At 46.6% G+C, this 14132-nt stretch overlaps 2 protein-coding genes across 2 annotated transcripts; one reads left to right on the forward strand and one right to left on the reverse strand.

Annotated features, from left to right (window-relative positions):
- The first annotated feature begins 126 nt into the window (after window positions 1-126).
- Window positions 127-1973, forward strand: LOC147799067 (uncharacterized). The gene is made up of 4 exons (XM_087136787.1): window positions 127-258; window positions 614-695; window positions 823-1047; window positions 1135-1973. The coding sequence occupies exons 1-4, from the start codon at window positions 127-129 to the stop codon at window positions 1971-1973; spliced, it is 1278 nt and encodes a 425-aa protein (XP_086992913.1).
- Window positions 1974-6334: 4361 nt separating this feature from the next.
- Window positions 6335-7907, reverse strand: LOC147799068 (uncharacterized). The gene is made up of 3 exons (XM_087136788.1): window positions 7878-7907; window positions 6972-7154; window positions 6335-6877 (listed from the first exon to the last, which is right to left on the reverse strand). Exons 1-3 carry the CDS (start codon window positions 7905-7907, stop codon window positions 6335-6337), a joined length of 756 nt encoding a protein of 251 aa, XP_086992914.1.
- Window positions 7908-14132: the final 6225 nt, after the last annotated feature.

Genomic DNA, 14132 nt, shown 5'->3' on the forward strand with positions numbered 1-14132 from the left:
TGTCACTGATGGAGAAGCCGATGTCTTGAGGCACGGTGGGGTGTTTGGAGATTTCCAGGGCTTCTCTAATGCGTCTTGGGTACCACTGTTCGATGCTAGCGATGAGGTGGGCTTCTTTCTGTCACCATGAATAGCTTGAAATCCCATCTGTCGTCACTCTACGGGGAGCCCACCACGACCAAGGCCAAGCACTATGAGCGAAATTCCATCAAGCGTTCCAAGAGCATCAACAACCTGACCTTCCTGAAACGATGCAGAGTCCGACACCATTCATTCGGGACTTCGCCTCCGTGATCCCATCCGCAGCTGCAAGTCAAGCTCCATCCTCCACAAGGCAACCCTCCCTCTACTCCGTTATCGCATCAGTACCACCAGATTTAGTCTGGCATCATCGGATGAAGAGATAAGCGCAACACAAGACCAACTCAAGGCCACCATGTCCGCCGTAGACTTCAACAAGATTTAACAGCTCACCACCTTATCCAGCCACCACGCCTTCAAGGAACCCCGCCAATGACAAGTCAAGAAATTCCTGAAGATGACTAGCCCCAAGAATACCCACAGCAGCACTCCAACTCGGGCTATGGGATCTTCTATATCCCTACGCCCCCAGACGTCAAACCCCATGAGATGCTCGGTACCGCCCTACCTTCAGTCCAAGGAGTCCTTTACTAAGCACACCGTGGTCAACATGAGTAAGTGCTCCTTGTCCTCTAGCGAGGAGAAAGTTCTTGCCCTAGGCCTGAACTTTGCACTCACTCCCCGGCCTCTGCCCAAGGGCAGAGATCGTTCAAGTCACTGAGCCCACTCTCTGCCGCCTAGACAAGACCACCGCCGATGAGATCCGCCTTGACATCAGCCAAGCCCTCCGGAAAAACAAGAACCCCAAGCCCAACACCACTAGAGAAGACCGTTCAGCCATCAAGTCCCTCCGCCAAGACAAATCCATCCACATTCTCCTTGCTGACAAGGGCAATGCCACTGTGGTCAAGGACCAGATTGAGTGTGATCACAAGGTCATGGATATACTCAATTCGGGCTGCTACCGTGAACTTTGAAGAGACCCCACGGCAGCCATTGAGAGGAAGCGGCAACAGAAGCTTCTCTCCCTCCATCGCCCTGGGAACATCACAGAACAGCTGTACCGACAGTTACGTCCATCCAACTCAAGGAGCCCAAAATTCTTCAGCCAGCCCAAGATACACAAGAAGGAGACCCCACTACACCCCATCATCGCTTCTAGAGGAGGGCCCACCTACAACACTGCAAGACACCTGGCCAAGATCCTTCGCCCTCTAATTGGCAACACCCAGCATCACATCAAGAACTCGGATGAATTCTCGTCCATCATCCAAGACGTCCGGCTGCAGCCAGGCAACATCATGGTCAGCTTTGATGTCCTGTCGCTCTTCACCTGCGTTCCAACCTCCGACGCAACCACTATAGCGAGGGACCCACTCCAAGCCGACACCAGCCTCAAGGACTGCACCGACCTCACCCCTAGCCAGCTTCAAGACCTCCTCACCACCTGCGTCGATTCTGCCAGCTTCCAGTGGCAGGATAAGTTCTATGAACAAACAGCTGGAACCTCCATGGGATCCCCTATATCCCCGGTTCTGGCTGACATATTCATGGAAGAGTTTGAGCAGCCCGCCATCACCAGAGCAGACCACCGCCCCAAGATCTGGCTCTGGTATGTGGATGACACCTTCGTCATCTGGGAGCACGGGCAAGACAACCTTCAACTCTTCTTGGACCACCTCAACGGGCTTCATAGCAGCATCCAATTCTCCATGGAACAAGATACGAATGGTAGCATTTCGTTTCTTGATGTTGAGGTGTCCAGAAGGGAGGATGGCAGTCTTGCCCGGAGGGTTTATCGCAAGCCCACCCACACCGACCAGTACCTCAACAGCGCCTCCTTCCACCACCCCAAGATCAAGTCATTGGTCAACAGAGCCCTCATCCGCTGAGCCTACAACATCTGCGACCAAGAGCACCTACACAAGGAACTCCACCATATCTCCACGACACTCCAACGCAACGGATACCAGCCCAAGCAGATCAAGACTCAAGACTCAAGATCAAGTCCCCCTCCCAGCGGTAGGGTCCCCTGCACCCAAAGCCAACTAGATAGGGCCCCTAGTTCTGTCACTCTCCCCTACCTAGGACGTACCTCCCACCACATCCAGCGTATCCTGAGCAAGCACAACATCAAGTTCCACACAGCTCCCCTCAAGATCCACGGGATGCTGACTTCCCATAAGGACAGGCAAGATCCACAACGTAGATCAGGTGTGTACAAGATCCCCTGCCAGTGTGGCAAACTGTACATTGGAGAGACTGGTAGGGACCTCCCTACCTGGATCAAAGAACACAAAGCCCATGGGTGAAAAGGGAACTATGAGAAGTCAGCCATCATCAAGCATTCCCATGCCGAAGACCACACCATCAACTGGGAAGAAGCCCACCTCATCGCTAGCATCAAACAGTGGTACCCAAGATGCATTAGAGAAGCCCTGGAAATCTCCAAACACTCCACCGTGCCTCAAGACATCGGCTTCTCCATCAGTGACATCTGGCAGCACCTGCTCACCTCCCGGTCTGATGGGTCCTCTATACCCTAGCCTCCCCCACCCATGGCCATGGGTCTCCTATACCCAGGCCACCTTCCCCCGCCACAGCCCATGACCAACTGACATGCATCAGTACCCAGGTGGATCCACCAGCTGCATCCTCGTCCCACCCGACTACACAGAAGGATCCATCACACTCCAGTGCTCCAAGTCAGCTTATAAGCCCCACTCTCTGTCGGCATCTCTTCAGTCTTCCGACGACGGACAGAGCATACTGTCCAAAACGTTGAGTTCCTCACGGTTCTTTTCAGAACCATACAGACTCACAAAAGAGATCGTATCCTTGCATGGTGCTACCGCAAGCTTTCCACCTTAGTTGTCTGTCACCATGTATAGCTTGAAATCCCATCTATTCTTGTCTAAATCCACCTATTTTCCCACATATTCCAATTTCCTCCATCATCTGTAAACTCATTCTTTTTCTTCGTACGAAAGACAACATAGGGAAAAATAAGAAAAAATGTTGACAAATCTGCTTGTAAAAATATCAAAATGTTCGAAGACTTCGTTCAGGGGCTTTGCTTTGACTGGTTTTCACTCTGACAAAGATGGTATGTTTACCTACCCAGATTTCATTGGCCCACAACATGAACGAATTCAGAAAAACATCAAGTTGGAGATCTTTTATGGAAAAGACCACCCCAAGATTGATAGGATTAAAAGTTTATGGTGTAGATTTGGCGAATTGAAAGAGGATATGAAGTTGGAAATGAGTAACGACGAACTTGTGCTTTTTCAAAGGAAAGCTGAATCGTGGGTGGATGATTACTACCGGGTGCATACCTCCCATGATGTGACATTATACATGTATGTTCTTGCAAAACATGTTGCACACTCGATCAAACTTCATGGTAATCTTGGGAAGTTTTCGCAGCAAACTTTTGAAAAAATGAACAATAGAATTACAAGATGGTACTTTCAGACAACGAACCACCGCAACCTCGATGCCTTGAAACAGCTTATGAACAAGCAAAATAGAAATGAATGCCTTGTCCCCAAATGTCAACGAGAACCTAGACATTGGGTAATTTGTAGTAATTGTAACACAGAAAGACATAATAAAAGAACATGCAACGTGAAAAGTTAAGTTGCAGAAGGGATGCATGAATGTAGGATGTTTTCATTAAAATACTCTTGTGTTGTCACTTTGTTCACTGAAGTGCACTTTATTTTTTAAAAGATGTACACTTAGGGCCTAACTGTACATTCTTAAAAAGTTCAAAAAGTGACTCGGCTGAACAATCAAATATTAGATGCAGAAACTGGTCATTTGCAGTGTTAGGCCACAATCAGGGATATAAAAGACATTGAACTATGGAAAGTTCCATATGCAAGAATGTCACTGGACTCAAGTACATACCCTTTGAGGCTGGTCTGAGAAATTCTACGTGTTTGCTAAGAAAATGCATGGGGGAATTATAGGTACAGGATACATCATGTATGTGCTAATGATTTGTGCACAGGGTATTAAATGAGTCCATATATTTTTTTTGTTCTGGGGAAGAATTGACCAGTTGAAATCTTAATGGGTGCGGGAGGGACTCAAAAGATGGACATTCTTCTATTCAAATGGGCTCAGATGTGATGATTGGCATCCTCGCCTATTTGAATCAAAGAAATGTCCACTTTCTCATCGTTTCTCCTCGACTTAAATCTTGTACTATGTGAAAACAATTCTGTAGTTGTAGACAGAAAAAAATCGAATAAAATCGTTTAGCTCTGTATTTCTAGAATGTAATTGTACATGTGTATAGTTATAGAAAGGAATCAAATAAGACTGTTCAGAGGACTGGAGGTGGCATTCACATTGATCATCGTAGTCAGTTTGCAACAAAATGGCTGGAAGTATATTTGCAAAGTCATGTTGTGGTTCTAAAATTAAATTCTGAAATGTACTTTTGGTGCTCCTTTACTGCAAATAGTGCATTGGAAATGGATTGACGAAATTGTATGATGTAACCAGCACACTGTACCACTTCTGGTTTTTGTTTATAAATTAAACTTTGTGAGGGCCGGAATATATGAGTAAATGTGGTAGACAAAGATAGAAATTTGAAAGTAAAATAATATATGAATGTACACAATATTTTATTTTGTGCTAAATCTTACACTTATATGATTGGATCACCTGTTTCATTGATGAGAACTTGTTTTGCAAAACTGCAAAAAAAGAAGCTGGGATGTGATTTCTCAATTTTTTTTTCCTGAAAAAATGAATAATTTATTTTTGGACCCTAAAACAGATCTGAGAGAGGCCTAGAATGCACCACAACGTATCAAGACTTCTCTTAAACACCTCATACACCTGTCATTGTTCAAATATTCATTTTGTTTTCCCCCAAAGCTCAAACCACATCCCTGATGAAGGAAAAAACAAACTACCGGAACTACTAAAATACTTAATGTAAAGTAAATGTACTTTCGTAAATTATGTGCCTGAAATAGATTTTAGAAACAACGTATCTTTCTCTTAGTTTTAGTGATTCAAACGTTCATAGTGTGCTAACTGTATTAAGAGTGCCCCTCAAGGCTACTTGGACATGTTCTGCCCAACCTCCTTTGTGAATGGAACACGCCACATACCAATTTTACGACCGAACGCTCAGTTACACAGGGTTTGGGTTAACCCAATTTAATTGTCCTGACTCACTGCTGTAGACATAGTGCGCCAGAATAAAAGCTTCAACTTATGTGAACAAATGTGGGGGTAACAAATTCATATGGGCATCTCCTCGGTCATCAGGAACAGACTGCGGCTACTGGGCCACATCGCCAGATCGGCTGACGATGTTCCTGCAAAGCTTGTGCTCTCTGCAGCCTCCCATCCACTCCCAGCTGGCTGGCGCCGCCCCCCTGGACGCCCCTGAACAATTAGGGGTCTCACAAGTGGAAGGGACCTGCCCGCTAGAGGACCTCCTCGGCCACACTCGAAACCGCCAACGCTACCAACATCTGGTCGCTACGGCCATGGCCATGCACCCCCAAGTCAAGTCAAGCATGCCTTAGAAAGGGCCATCCACCGCCAAGTGCCAAGGTCGGTACTTGAACGACACTGCTCTACAGGGGTCGGACTTGATGAATAGACGAATAGGAGAGATAAACATGATCATCGCGGTAGATGACGAATATAGAGAAAAAGATGATTGATGACTCGCGGTGTCATGTTGCTGGAAGCGATGTTTTGGCTGCTGGTGCTGCTAGCCTTCATCAGGCAACTGAAGTCTGGATGCTGCAGAGTCCGCTATATACCGCTGGACCGCATCTTCCGTGTGCCCCCCGCCGTGTACTGCGGATGTACGCAGTGTGGGTGATCTCAGCGGGCGTCAAACACTCCATGGGCGTGAAGGGGCTTGTCCTCGGTGTGCCTCCGTTGTACTCCGGTGATTGTGTTGGTGGATGGTGGGGAGCCAGAACCCAGGGATGTCGATGCCGCTGTTGATGCTGTGTCAGTTGAGGCGGATGTGGATGGCCTCCTTGATGCGTCTGGTGTACCAATGCTGATCCTGGTCTACACACTGCACGCCGTCCCAGTTAGGGTGGTGACCAGCTCTCCATGTGTGTTCGGCTACCGCTGAAGAATCCACACGGGAGAGTCTCACGTCGCGCTGGTGCTCCTTGATTCTCTCGCCGACGGGTCTGCCAGTCTTGCCGACTTACACCCTGTCGCAGTCACCGCACGGTATTCTGTAGACTACTCCTCAGCGTCTTCCTGGTGGGATAGGATCCTTAGGGCGCATGAGTTGACTCCTCAAGGTGGTGGATGATTGGAACACAGTCTGGACACCGTGGTCCTCCAGGATCCTCTTCAGCCGTCTGGATATACCGTCCATGAAGGGAAGAACGGTGAAGGCCTTGTACTCCGGTCGCTCCGCTTTGGTGCTGGTCTTGGATCTTGATAACTGCCGCATGAAGGATGTGGGATACCCGTTCACCATGAGGGCAGCGGTGACTTGGTGTCTCTCAGCGGCTGTGCAGCATGGTCTGGTGACTAGGCATGAGGTGTGGTCGTGGAGGCACTTGGCCACACCCCTCTTGACGGACTCTGGGTGGTGTGAGTCAAAAGCCAGATACTGGTCGGTGTGAGTGGGCTTGCGGTACACGGTGCTAGTCGGGCTGCTGTCAGGTTCCCTGTTGACCATGGTGTCCGGGAATGCGATGCTGCTGTTCTGCTCGTTCTCGATGGTGAACCGAATGCTGGGCTTGAAGCTGTTCAGGTGGTTGAGTAGATGGCTGGCTTTATCCTGTGGTGCAATGACGACGGCAGTCGGGCGGGCAACTCTGCAGGGCTTCCTCCTTGAACGCTTCTATGTAGAGATTGGCAATAACCACTGACACCGGACTACCCATGGCTGCCCCGTCTGTCCGCTCGTAGTACGCTCCACCGTACAGGAAATACGTGGAGCGCAGGACAAACTCTAGTAAGGAGATGATCTTGGTGGGGGAGAGCAATGTCCGGTCAGGCAACTCAGGGTCTTCCTCCAGGCGACGAAGGGCCACACAGCAAGCGTCGTCTTGAGTCTGCGAGAGAATCAAGGAGCACCAGCACGATGTGAGACTCTCCCGTGTGGATTCGTCAGCAGTAGCTGAACACACCTGGGGAGCTGGTCACCACCCTAACTGGGACGGCGTGCAATGTGTGGACCAGGACCAGCATTGGTACACCAGACGCATCAAGGAGGCCATCCACATCCGCCTCAACCGACACAGCATCAACAGCTACAGTGGCATCGACATCCCCGGGTTCTGGCTCCCCACCATCCGTCAACACAATCACCGGAGCACAACAGAGCCACACCGAGGACACGCCCCTTCACGCCCATGGAGTGGAGCGTGCAACGCCCGCTGAGATCACCCGTACTATGTCCGCAGTACACGGCTGGGGCACGCGGAGGACGCGGTCCAGCAGTGTATAGCGGACTCTGCAGCATCCAGACTTCAGTTGCCTGATGAAGGCTAGCAGCACCAGCAGCTGAAACGTCGCAACCAGCAACATGACATTGCGAGTCGTTGATCACTTTTTTCTCTATACAGACTCATAGGAGTTCTGTTGCGATTTCGAGAAGGTCAGGCTGCCTTGATGTCAGACATCGAGCAGATGTTTCACCAGGTCAGTGTTGTTGAGAGGCACAGGGACGTATTTCGGTTGCTGTGGTGGCCAGATGGTGACATATCTCAGCTACCAGAGATGTACCGAATGACTGTTCATCCATTCGGCAGGGTTTGCACCCGAGCTGTACCAACTTTGCCCTTCAAAGGACGGCTGATGGCCATGGTGATAAGTTCGACCATCACATTGTAGAGACTGTGAAGAGGAACTTCAGACGATGATTGTTTGAAGTGATTGAAGTCAGAGGAAGAAGCAATCAAAACAGTTGAACAACTGACAAAATTGCTGGCATGTGGAGGGTTCCGCTTGACAAAGTGATTAAGCAACTCCAGAAAGGTCCTGGAAGCCATCCTTTAGCAGGAGAGAGCAAAGACTCTTAGAGGCATATACCTGAACCAAGAATCACTACTGGCAGACTGAGCTCTTGGAATCCACTGGGATGCTGAAGATGACACCCTGGGAATCAGTTTGCATCCAAAGCTCAGAAGTCGTTCTCGGCCAGGTCTGCTAAGAATCATGTGCTTGGTCTACGATCCACTTGGGTTCTTGTGCCCCTATGTTCTTCAAGCAAAGTTACTCTTCCAGAGTGAATACAGGGTCGCCAACAAGGGTTGGGATGAGCCCCTGGAAAGTGCAACCTGAGATCAGTGGATAAAGTGGCAAGGCGGCCTCGAACGACTATCGAGGTTTTGATTAGACAGATGCTGCATCACTTCTCGGATGCATCCAAGGATGCGTATGGATGTGTGTCCTTTGCCGGCTTTATCAGTTCAACTGGCAAGGTCCATTGCAGTTTTGTTATGGGCAAATCGCATCTAGCACCACTGAAGGCATTGACTATCCCAAGACTTGAGCTGTCTGCAGCTGTGCTTGCTTCTCAGTAGGATGTCATGCTCAGAAAGGAGACTGATCTGGACACTGGTAAATCCACATTCTGGACAGATAGCATGCTGGTCCTGCAGTATATCAGGAACCGAATAAAGCTTTTCCACACTTTCATGGCCAATCAAGTGACAACAATCCATGAGGCATTATCACCAGAGCAATGGCGGTACGTAAGCACGGATCTCAATCCGGCCGACGATGCTCAATGCAGACTGCCTGTTGTCATCAGATAAATAGAGGAATGGACCTAGATTCCTTTGGCAAAGCGAAAGTTAGTGGCCTATGGAACCGGAAATGATAAATCTGCCTGACGAGGATTGAGAAGTGAAATGGGAGACATCCTCTCGAGCTGCTGATGCCAAGGATAAGGCCAATCCGATTGATGAGCTTATGAAATGGTATTCCTGCTGGCTCAGTCTTCGTAAGGCAGTGGCAGGGATCCTCTGTTTCAAGAATTGGTTGACAAATGACAAGCCAGTTTTGGACCCATCCCGGCTGACGGTTCACGAGCTCAAGGCAGCTGAGCTGGCTATCCTGAAGCATGTCCAACATAAGAGCTTCCCTCAAGAAATCAAGGATTTGCAGAAGGGCAGTACAGCTGTGAGAAGACAGAGTGCCGCCTTCAATCTAAGACCTTATCTGGACAACGATGGTGTTCTGAGGGTAGGTGGTAGGTAATGACTTGCTCCAATTGAAGAAGACTGCCAGTTCCCCTCCATTCCACCCCAAAATCATCATGTATCCCTCGTGGTTCGCCATGTTCATGAGTTGCTCACAAGGTCATGGCGGAAGGGATCGTGTTCTGTCTGTTAATTGTCAGGAGGAAATACTGGATTCTGAAACCGCGTCTTGAAATCGGGTCCTGAAGGAATGTATGCCTTGCAAGAAGACATATATGCTCAGCCAGAGGTTCAGTGCATCTCCAATCTGCCAGAAGCTAGGGTAACCGCTGACTTACCATCCTTCTAGCATGTAGGGGTAGATTGTTTTGGCCCTTTCTTGGTCAAATGAGGCCGCTCTAGGGAAAAGAGGTAGGCTGTTTGTTTGTCTGCTTGGCCACCAGGGCCATTCACCTCGAAGTTCTGCATTCCTTGAGGACAGATGCTTTCTTAAATGGTCTTGGTTTGAATAACAGCTGGACTGCTGCGTATCGGCGCACAGAAGCGTTGCGTCCACAAGCAACTTAATAACAATGAAATTCTTTGTATTTTTGAATCATTCCGTCGTATCCTGTGTATTACAGTAGAAGTCCGGGAAAAGAAAACCTTCAGGTAAATACATTTGTAGAACAATTTGAAGGCATGATTTTATAGTTGAAGATTAGAATTACACAGATTAAATGTACGATACGATAAGATTGCATGAGTGATTGCTAATGTAGAAATACATGTAGATTTGCTTTCAATTTACTACATATCTCTTATAGTCTGGCTATCCGTAGAATATTTATTCCTGGTTTGTACATTAGATATATTAGACAAATTAGACTCAATTCTCTCACATGTCAATAGCTTGATTTCACTCTGCCTCCTGTTTGTTTTATTCATGACCGGCCCACTAATTCTAGTTTTAGCTTTATTCTAATTACAGCGATATCTGGTTTAGCTAGTTCATTTGTATCGGAAACAGGGAAACAGGGCCCCGTAACAAAAGACCGTACTCCGAACAAAAGACCAGGCTGCTGGGCATTATCAACATTTTTCACTTGCAAAAGTGGTGATAATCCAGCCTTGTTTTGAAACCGTATACCAGGGTTCGGGGCATTTAGAGCAAGCAGATTACCACCGGGGGCAAAAGCACTCCACCACCGCAGCGATGAGCCACACAGCACCGCTGCACACTAATCTGGCCCCTATTGAAAAGAGATCAGCAGTGCACTGAGCTAGGGTCGTGAACAAAAGAACGTTACATAACACCGCACAATCTGGGCTCTTTTTACAAGGCTGCAGGCCTCGCTGAAATACTCGGGCGTCAATGAAGGTCACCTGTCAACTTAGAGTAGTGCCTAAAGATTACTTTGTGCCACTACAAACATCCATTATAAAATGAAATGATGAATTTTTGAAGAATTTTGAAAACGGAAAAAATGATAATTATGTGGGCCCAGCATTATCAACATTGAAAAATGCCCTGGCATGAAGTGGTTAATACAAGTACAATTGAAAAGCGCCTTCAAAAGCTTAATCCCAGTAAGTACTTCCTGATGGAGTGCGTGTAATTCTCCAAAAATGCTAATCCGCTCAGCAATTTGCGCTGCGGTTTTGCCAATGATGACTTAGCATATCAGTTCCTTGTGCCATTATTGGGGCTTTATTCTAGACGATAATAGGTGTTGCGATGTAGCGGCATCAAAGGAGTTTGGATCACAGCAGATCTGGTTTGAAAGAAGTGGATTTTTTTTTAGCCGAAAATGAACAATTATTGGTGAACCTGACTTGAAAATAGATCCCTCCGGCCAATTACAAACCAACGGAAATTCCCCAATTTCAACGCCCTCTTATGTCTGGTCCTTATATGAACTGATTTTCAAGTTAATTTAACCTTGACTTACGTGTAACGTTGGGTATTATCCACTGCATATACTGTATCGTACAGCACATGTAGGCCTGCAGTACATGTACATTGACGTAGTGTATAACAATGCTTGCTGGTGCATGACGCCAGGCTTGCGCTCTATGAATGGCGTCAACACATATAACACAAGGTCCACCGTAAGAAGAAGTTTTTTGAAGAGTCCCTTTGGGCTCGTATTAAGCGTGTTCGACTGTAGTTTGAAATTTATCAATTCGAGTTAGATTCCTAATTACGCCCCCTTTCTGTTTTTTGTTTCCAGAATGTTGTTCCTGTATGCCCAATAAAATAATATACAGAAGCAACCATTAGAAGATCCCGCATCCCGTAGTGATGTGAAGTTGCGCTTCTTGTCTGCACCAGGTCTCATGAAATTTGCTGCCAGAGGAGGAGTGCCGGAGCATACATACTCGGATAATGGCATAAACTTCATCGGAGGTGGAAGAGAACTGAGGAAAAACATTGTCAAGCTTCACAAGGATGACAAGGTACAAGGTGTTCTCCTCACCAAGCGCATTGAATGGCACTTCAACCCACCTGTGGCATCCCACATGGGTGGATCATGGGAACGCCAGATAAGAGCTGTTAGAAAGGGTTTGCACTTCTCAAGAACCAGATCCTTGACGGTGAGAAACTAGTAACCCTATTTTGCGAGGTAGAGTCAGTCATGAACGACAGTATCAGATGATCCCAATGATCTTGAGGCCTTAACCCCAAGCCATCTCCTGAAGCTGAGATCAGGCCATCCTCTGCCACTACGAGGCTTACCTGAAACTGAGCAGTTTCGAAAAAGATGGAAGCATGTGCAACTACTAGCTGAAAGATTTTGCAAACGCAGGGTTGCAGAGTAGTTACCAAACCTTCAGAGAAGACAACGTTGGGTTGAAAGTAAGGTGAACCTCAATGAAGGTGATCTTGTGGTAGTGGTGGACCATCAGGCACCGTGAAACCACTGGCCTGGCCTTCTGCTTGGATCAGCAAGGTCTTCCCTGGAAGCAATGGTTTGGTTCGAAGTGCAGAGGTCAAGACTGGGACTGGGACCTACACTCGACCTGTTATAAAGTTGTGTCTTTTGGAACGTTCTTAGATTTGGCTTAAAGTAAAGCTGCTGTTTAGTAGTTTGATGTTTCAAGTTCAAGTTTGTAGTTTGCTGTTTGTAACACAGGTGCCTGATTACTTAATGAAAGTTGTAAATGTACCTACAGTAGGATGTAGGGCCTTTTAAGAGGCTGGGATGTAATGCAGACGCACATTGTCAAACTGTATTAGGTTTACCTCTGATCCTGGGTGCCTAATTTATTCATTAGTCATAGCATTGCCTACCGAGGCACCAGTTCCTGGACTGCCTGCCCAAAATGTATCTAGGTCACAGTAAGGTACACAGTCTGTACATGTATAATGCATACGTGTGTGTGTGTTTAGACACGCGGCTTTAACCACAACTCCTGAGATTCTTGTTCGAGTCATGCTCAACATTTTGTTTCCTCATTGTTGGGTATTGCAGCAGAACGTCTCGACCATGTAAGCCAAACTTAACGTTCTTAAGTGACTGATTTGGAGCTGCAGTTCTGCTGCTGGTGATAACTTATAATCTCGGCAGAGTCGTGAGTTAATCTTTCTAGTACTAAAGTTTATAAGTCTGATTACTTGCTGTAATTTTCTGCCAAAGTGTAGGCAGTTTTCTAACGATGTGCTTTGTAATGGTGGGTCAATTTATGTTGCATTGTATCCATGACTTAGTATAACACATGGATATTTCAGAATGTTATGTCAGAAAACTTGTTTTGATAATAGTGATTGATTTATACCACAGATTAAATGGAGTCAACATCCCATGGTGACGGGCGAATTCATGTCTGGCCCCTATTGAAAAGACGTCAGCAGGGCACTGTGCCAGTTTCGGGAACAAAAGAACATTATGTAACAATGCACAATCTGGGCTCTTTTTACAAGGTGGTAGACCGAAAATATTCCGGTGTCAACGGATGTTGTCTGTCAGATTTGAGTAGAAACCAGACAATCCTTTATGTGGGTGTAAGTGTCCAGTAAACAAAGATATTATTTTGAAAACAGAATAAAATGAAAAATATCCTGTCCCAGCAGAATCAACATTTATAAATGCCCCCGGTCTGAAGTGATTAATTGCACAATGGTAATGGAAAGAGGGAAAAAAAGAACCGAACGCTGCCTGAATTCCCTGATTTACATCAAAGCAGGTAGCGCCCCCCACTCATTCAGAAAAACTGACAAATTTCAGTGTTCATAGCAAGATACTGAAAATTGTGAAATATTCTCTAAATTGAAAAATTCAGACCAGATATCTCAATCCTAGCAGAATCTTTCTCCAGGTTGTGTTCACGTTTCAACCAACACAATTTTTGGTAACACGTACATGATCGAAACTGAACATTTGGAGGTGTAAATATAGAAAGATTTGCAAATACATGTTGGACCTAAAATATATACAAGGTCTAAATATTTTATGTATTCTCTACCATTAACATATTTAAATTTCTGTGTTATTTTAAATATATGCAAATGTGCTGTGCCCTCTGACCTTTTTAAAATTGCGCAATCCTAACCTTTAAATATAAGTTCCGAAATTTTATCTATCAAGAGGCCTGTGGCCTGGTGGTTAGCTTGCTGGCTGCCAGGCCAAGGGATCCCGGTTCAAACCCTGGGGTCCCTGGAAAAGGAGGTTTTTTTTTTTTTTTTTTTTTTTTACTAAGTTTTTTAGCAAAATTGTGCATGCCCTCCTGGAATTGAACCCAGGTCCTTGTGCATAGCAGTTAGTGTCCTTAACCGCTATGCCACGGCACTTTCTTGAAAAAATGTGCTCGTTTCTAAATGTTAAACCTTCCATTGTTTGGACTTAGAATATTTTTCAGCCAAACTGTGTACTGGAGATGGGCAAGGGTGGAACTCCTAGGGGC

Source organism: Acanthaster planci, linkage group LG05 (assembly GCF_054643075.1).
Source record: "Acanthaster planci isolate LZ-2023a linkage group LG05, COTS_SCS, whole genome shotgun sequence".
Lineage (NCBI taxonomy): Eukaryota > Metazoa > Echinodermata > Asteroidea > Valvatida > Acanthasteridae > Acanthaster > Acanthaster planci.

What these genes read in the sequence shown, in the direction of transcription:
- LOC147799067 (XM_087136787.1), top strand. Translation starts at nt 127, where the DNA reads ATGAATAGCTTGAAATCCCATCTGTCGTCACTCTACGGGGAGCCCACC. An exon ending in GCACACCGTGGTCAACATGA is followed by an intron (nt 696 to 822) that starts GTAAGTGCTCCT and finishes TCTGCCGCCTAG; the next exon opens with ACAAGACCACCGCCGATGAG. An exon ending in ACTCAATTCGGGCTGCTACC is followed by an intron (nt 1,048 to 1,134) that starts GTGAACTTTGAA and finishes GGAACATCACAG; the next exon opens with AACAGCTGTACCGACAGTTA.
- LOC147799068 (XM_087136788.1), bottom strand. Translation starts at nt 7,907, where the DNA reads ATGGCCATCAGCCGTCCTTTGAAGGGCAAA. An exon ending in GCCGTCCTTTGAAGGGCAAA is followed by an intron (nt 7,155 to 7,877) that starts GTTGGTACAGCT and finishes ATTCTCTCGCAG; the next exon opens with ACTCAAGACGACGCTTGCTG. An exon ending in GGGCAGCCATGGGTAGTCCG is followed by an intron (nt 6,878 to 6,971) that starts GTGTCAGTGGTT and finishes ATTGCACCACAG; the next exon opens with GATAAAGCCAGCCATCTACT.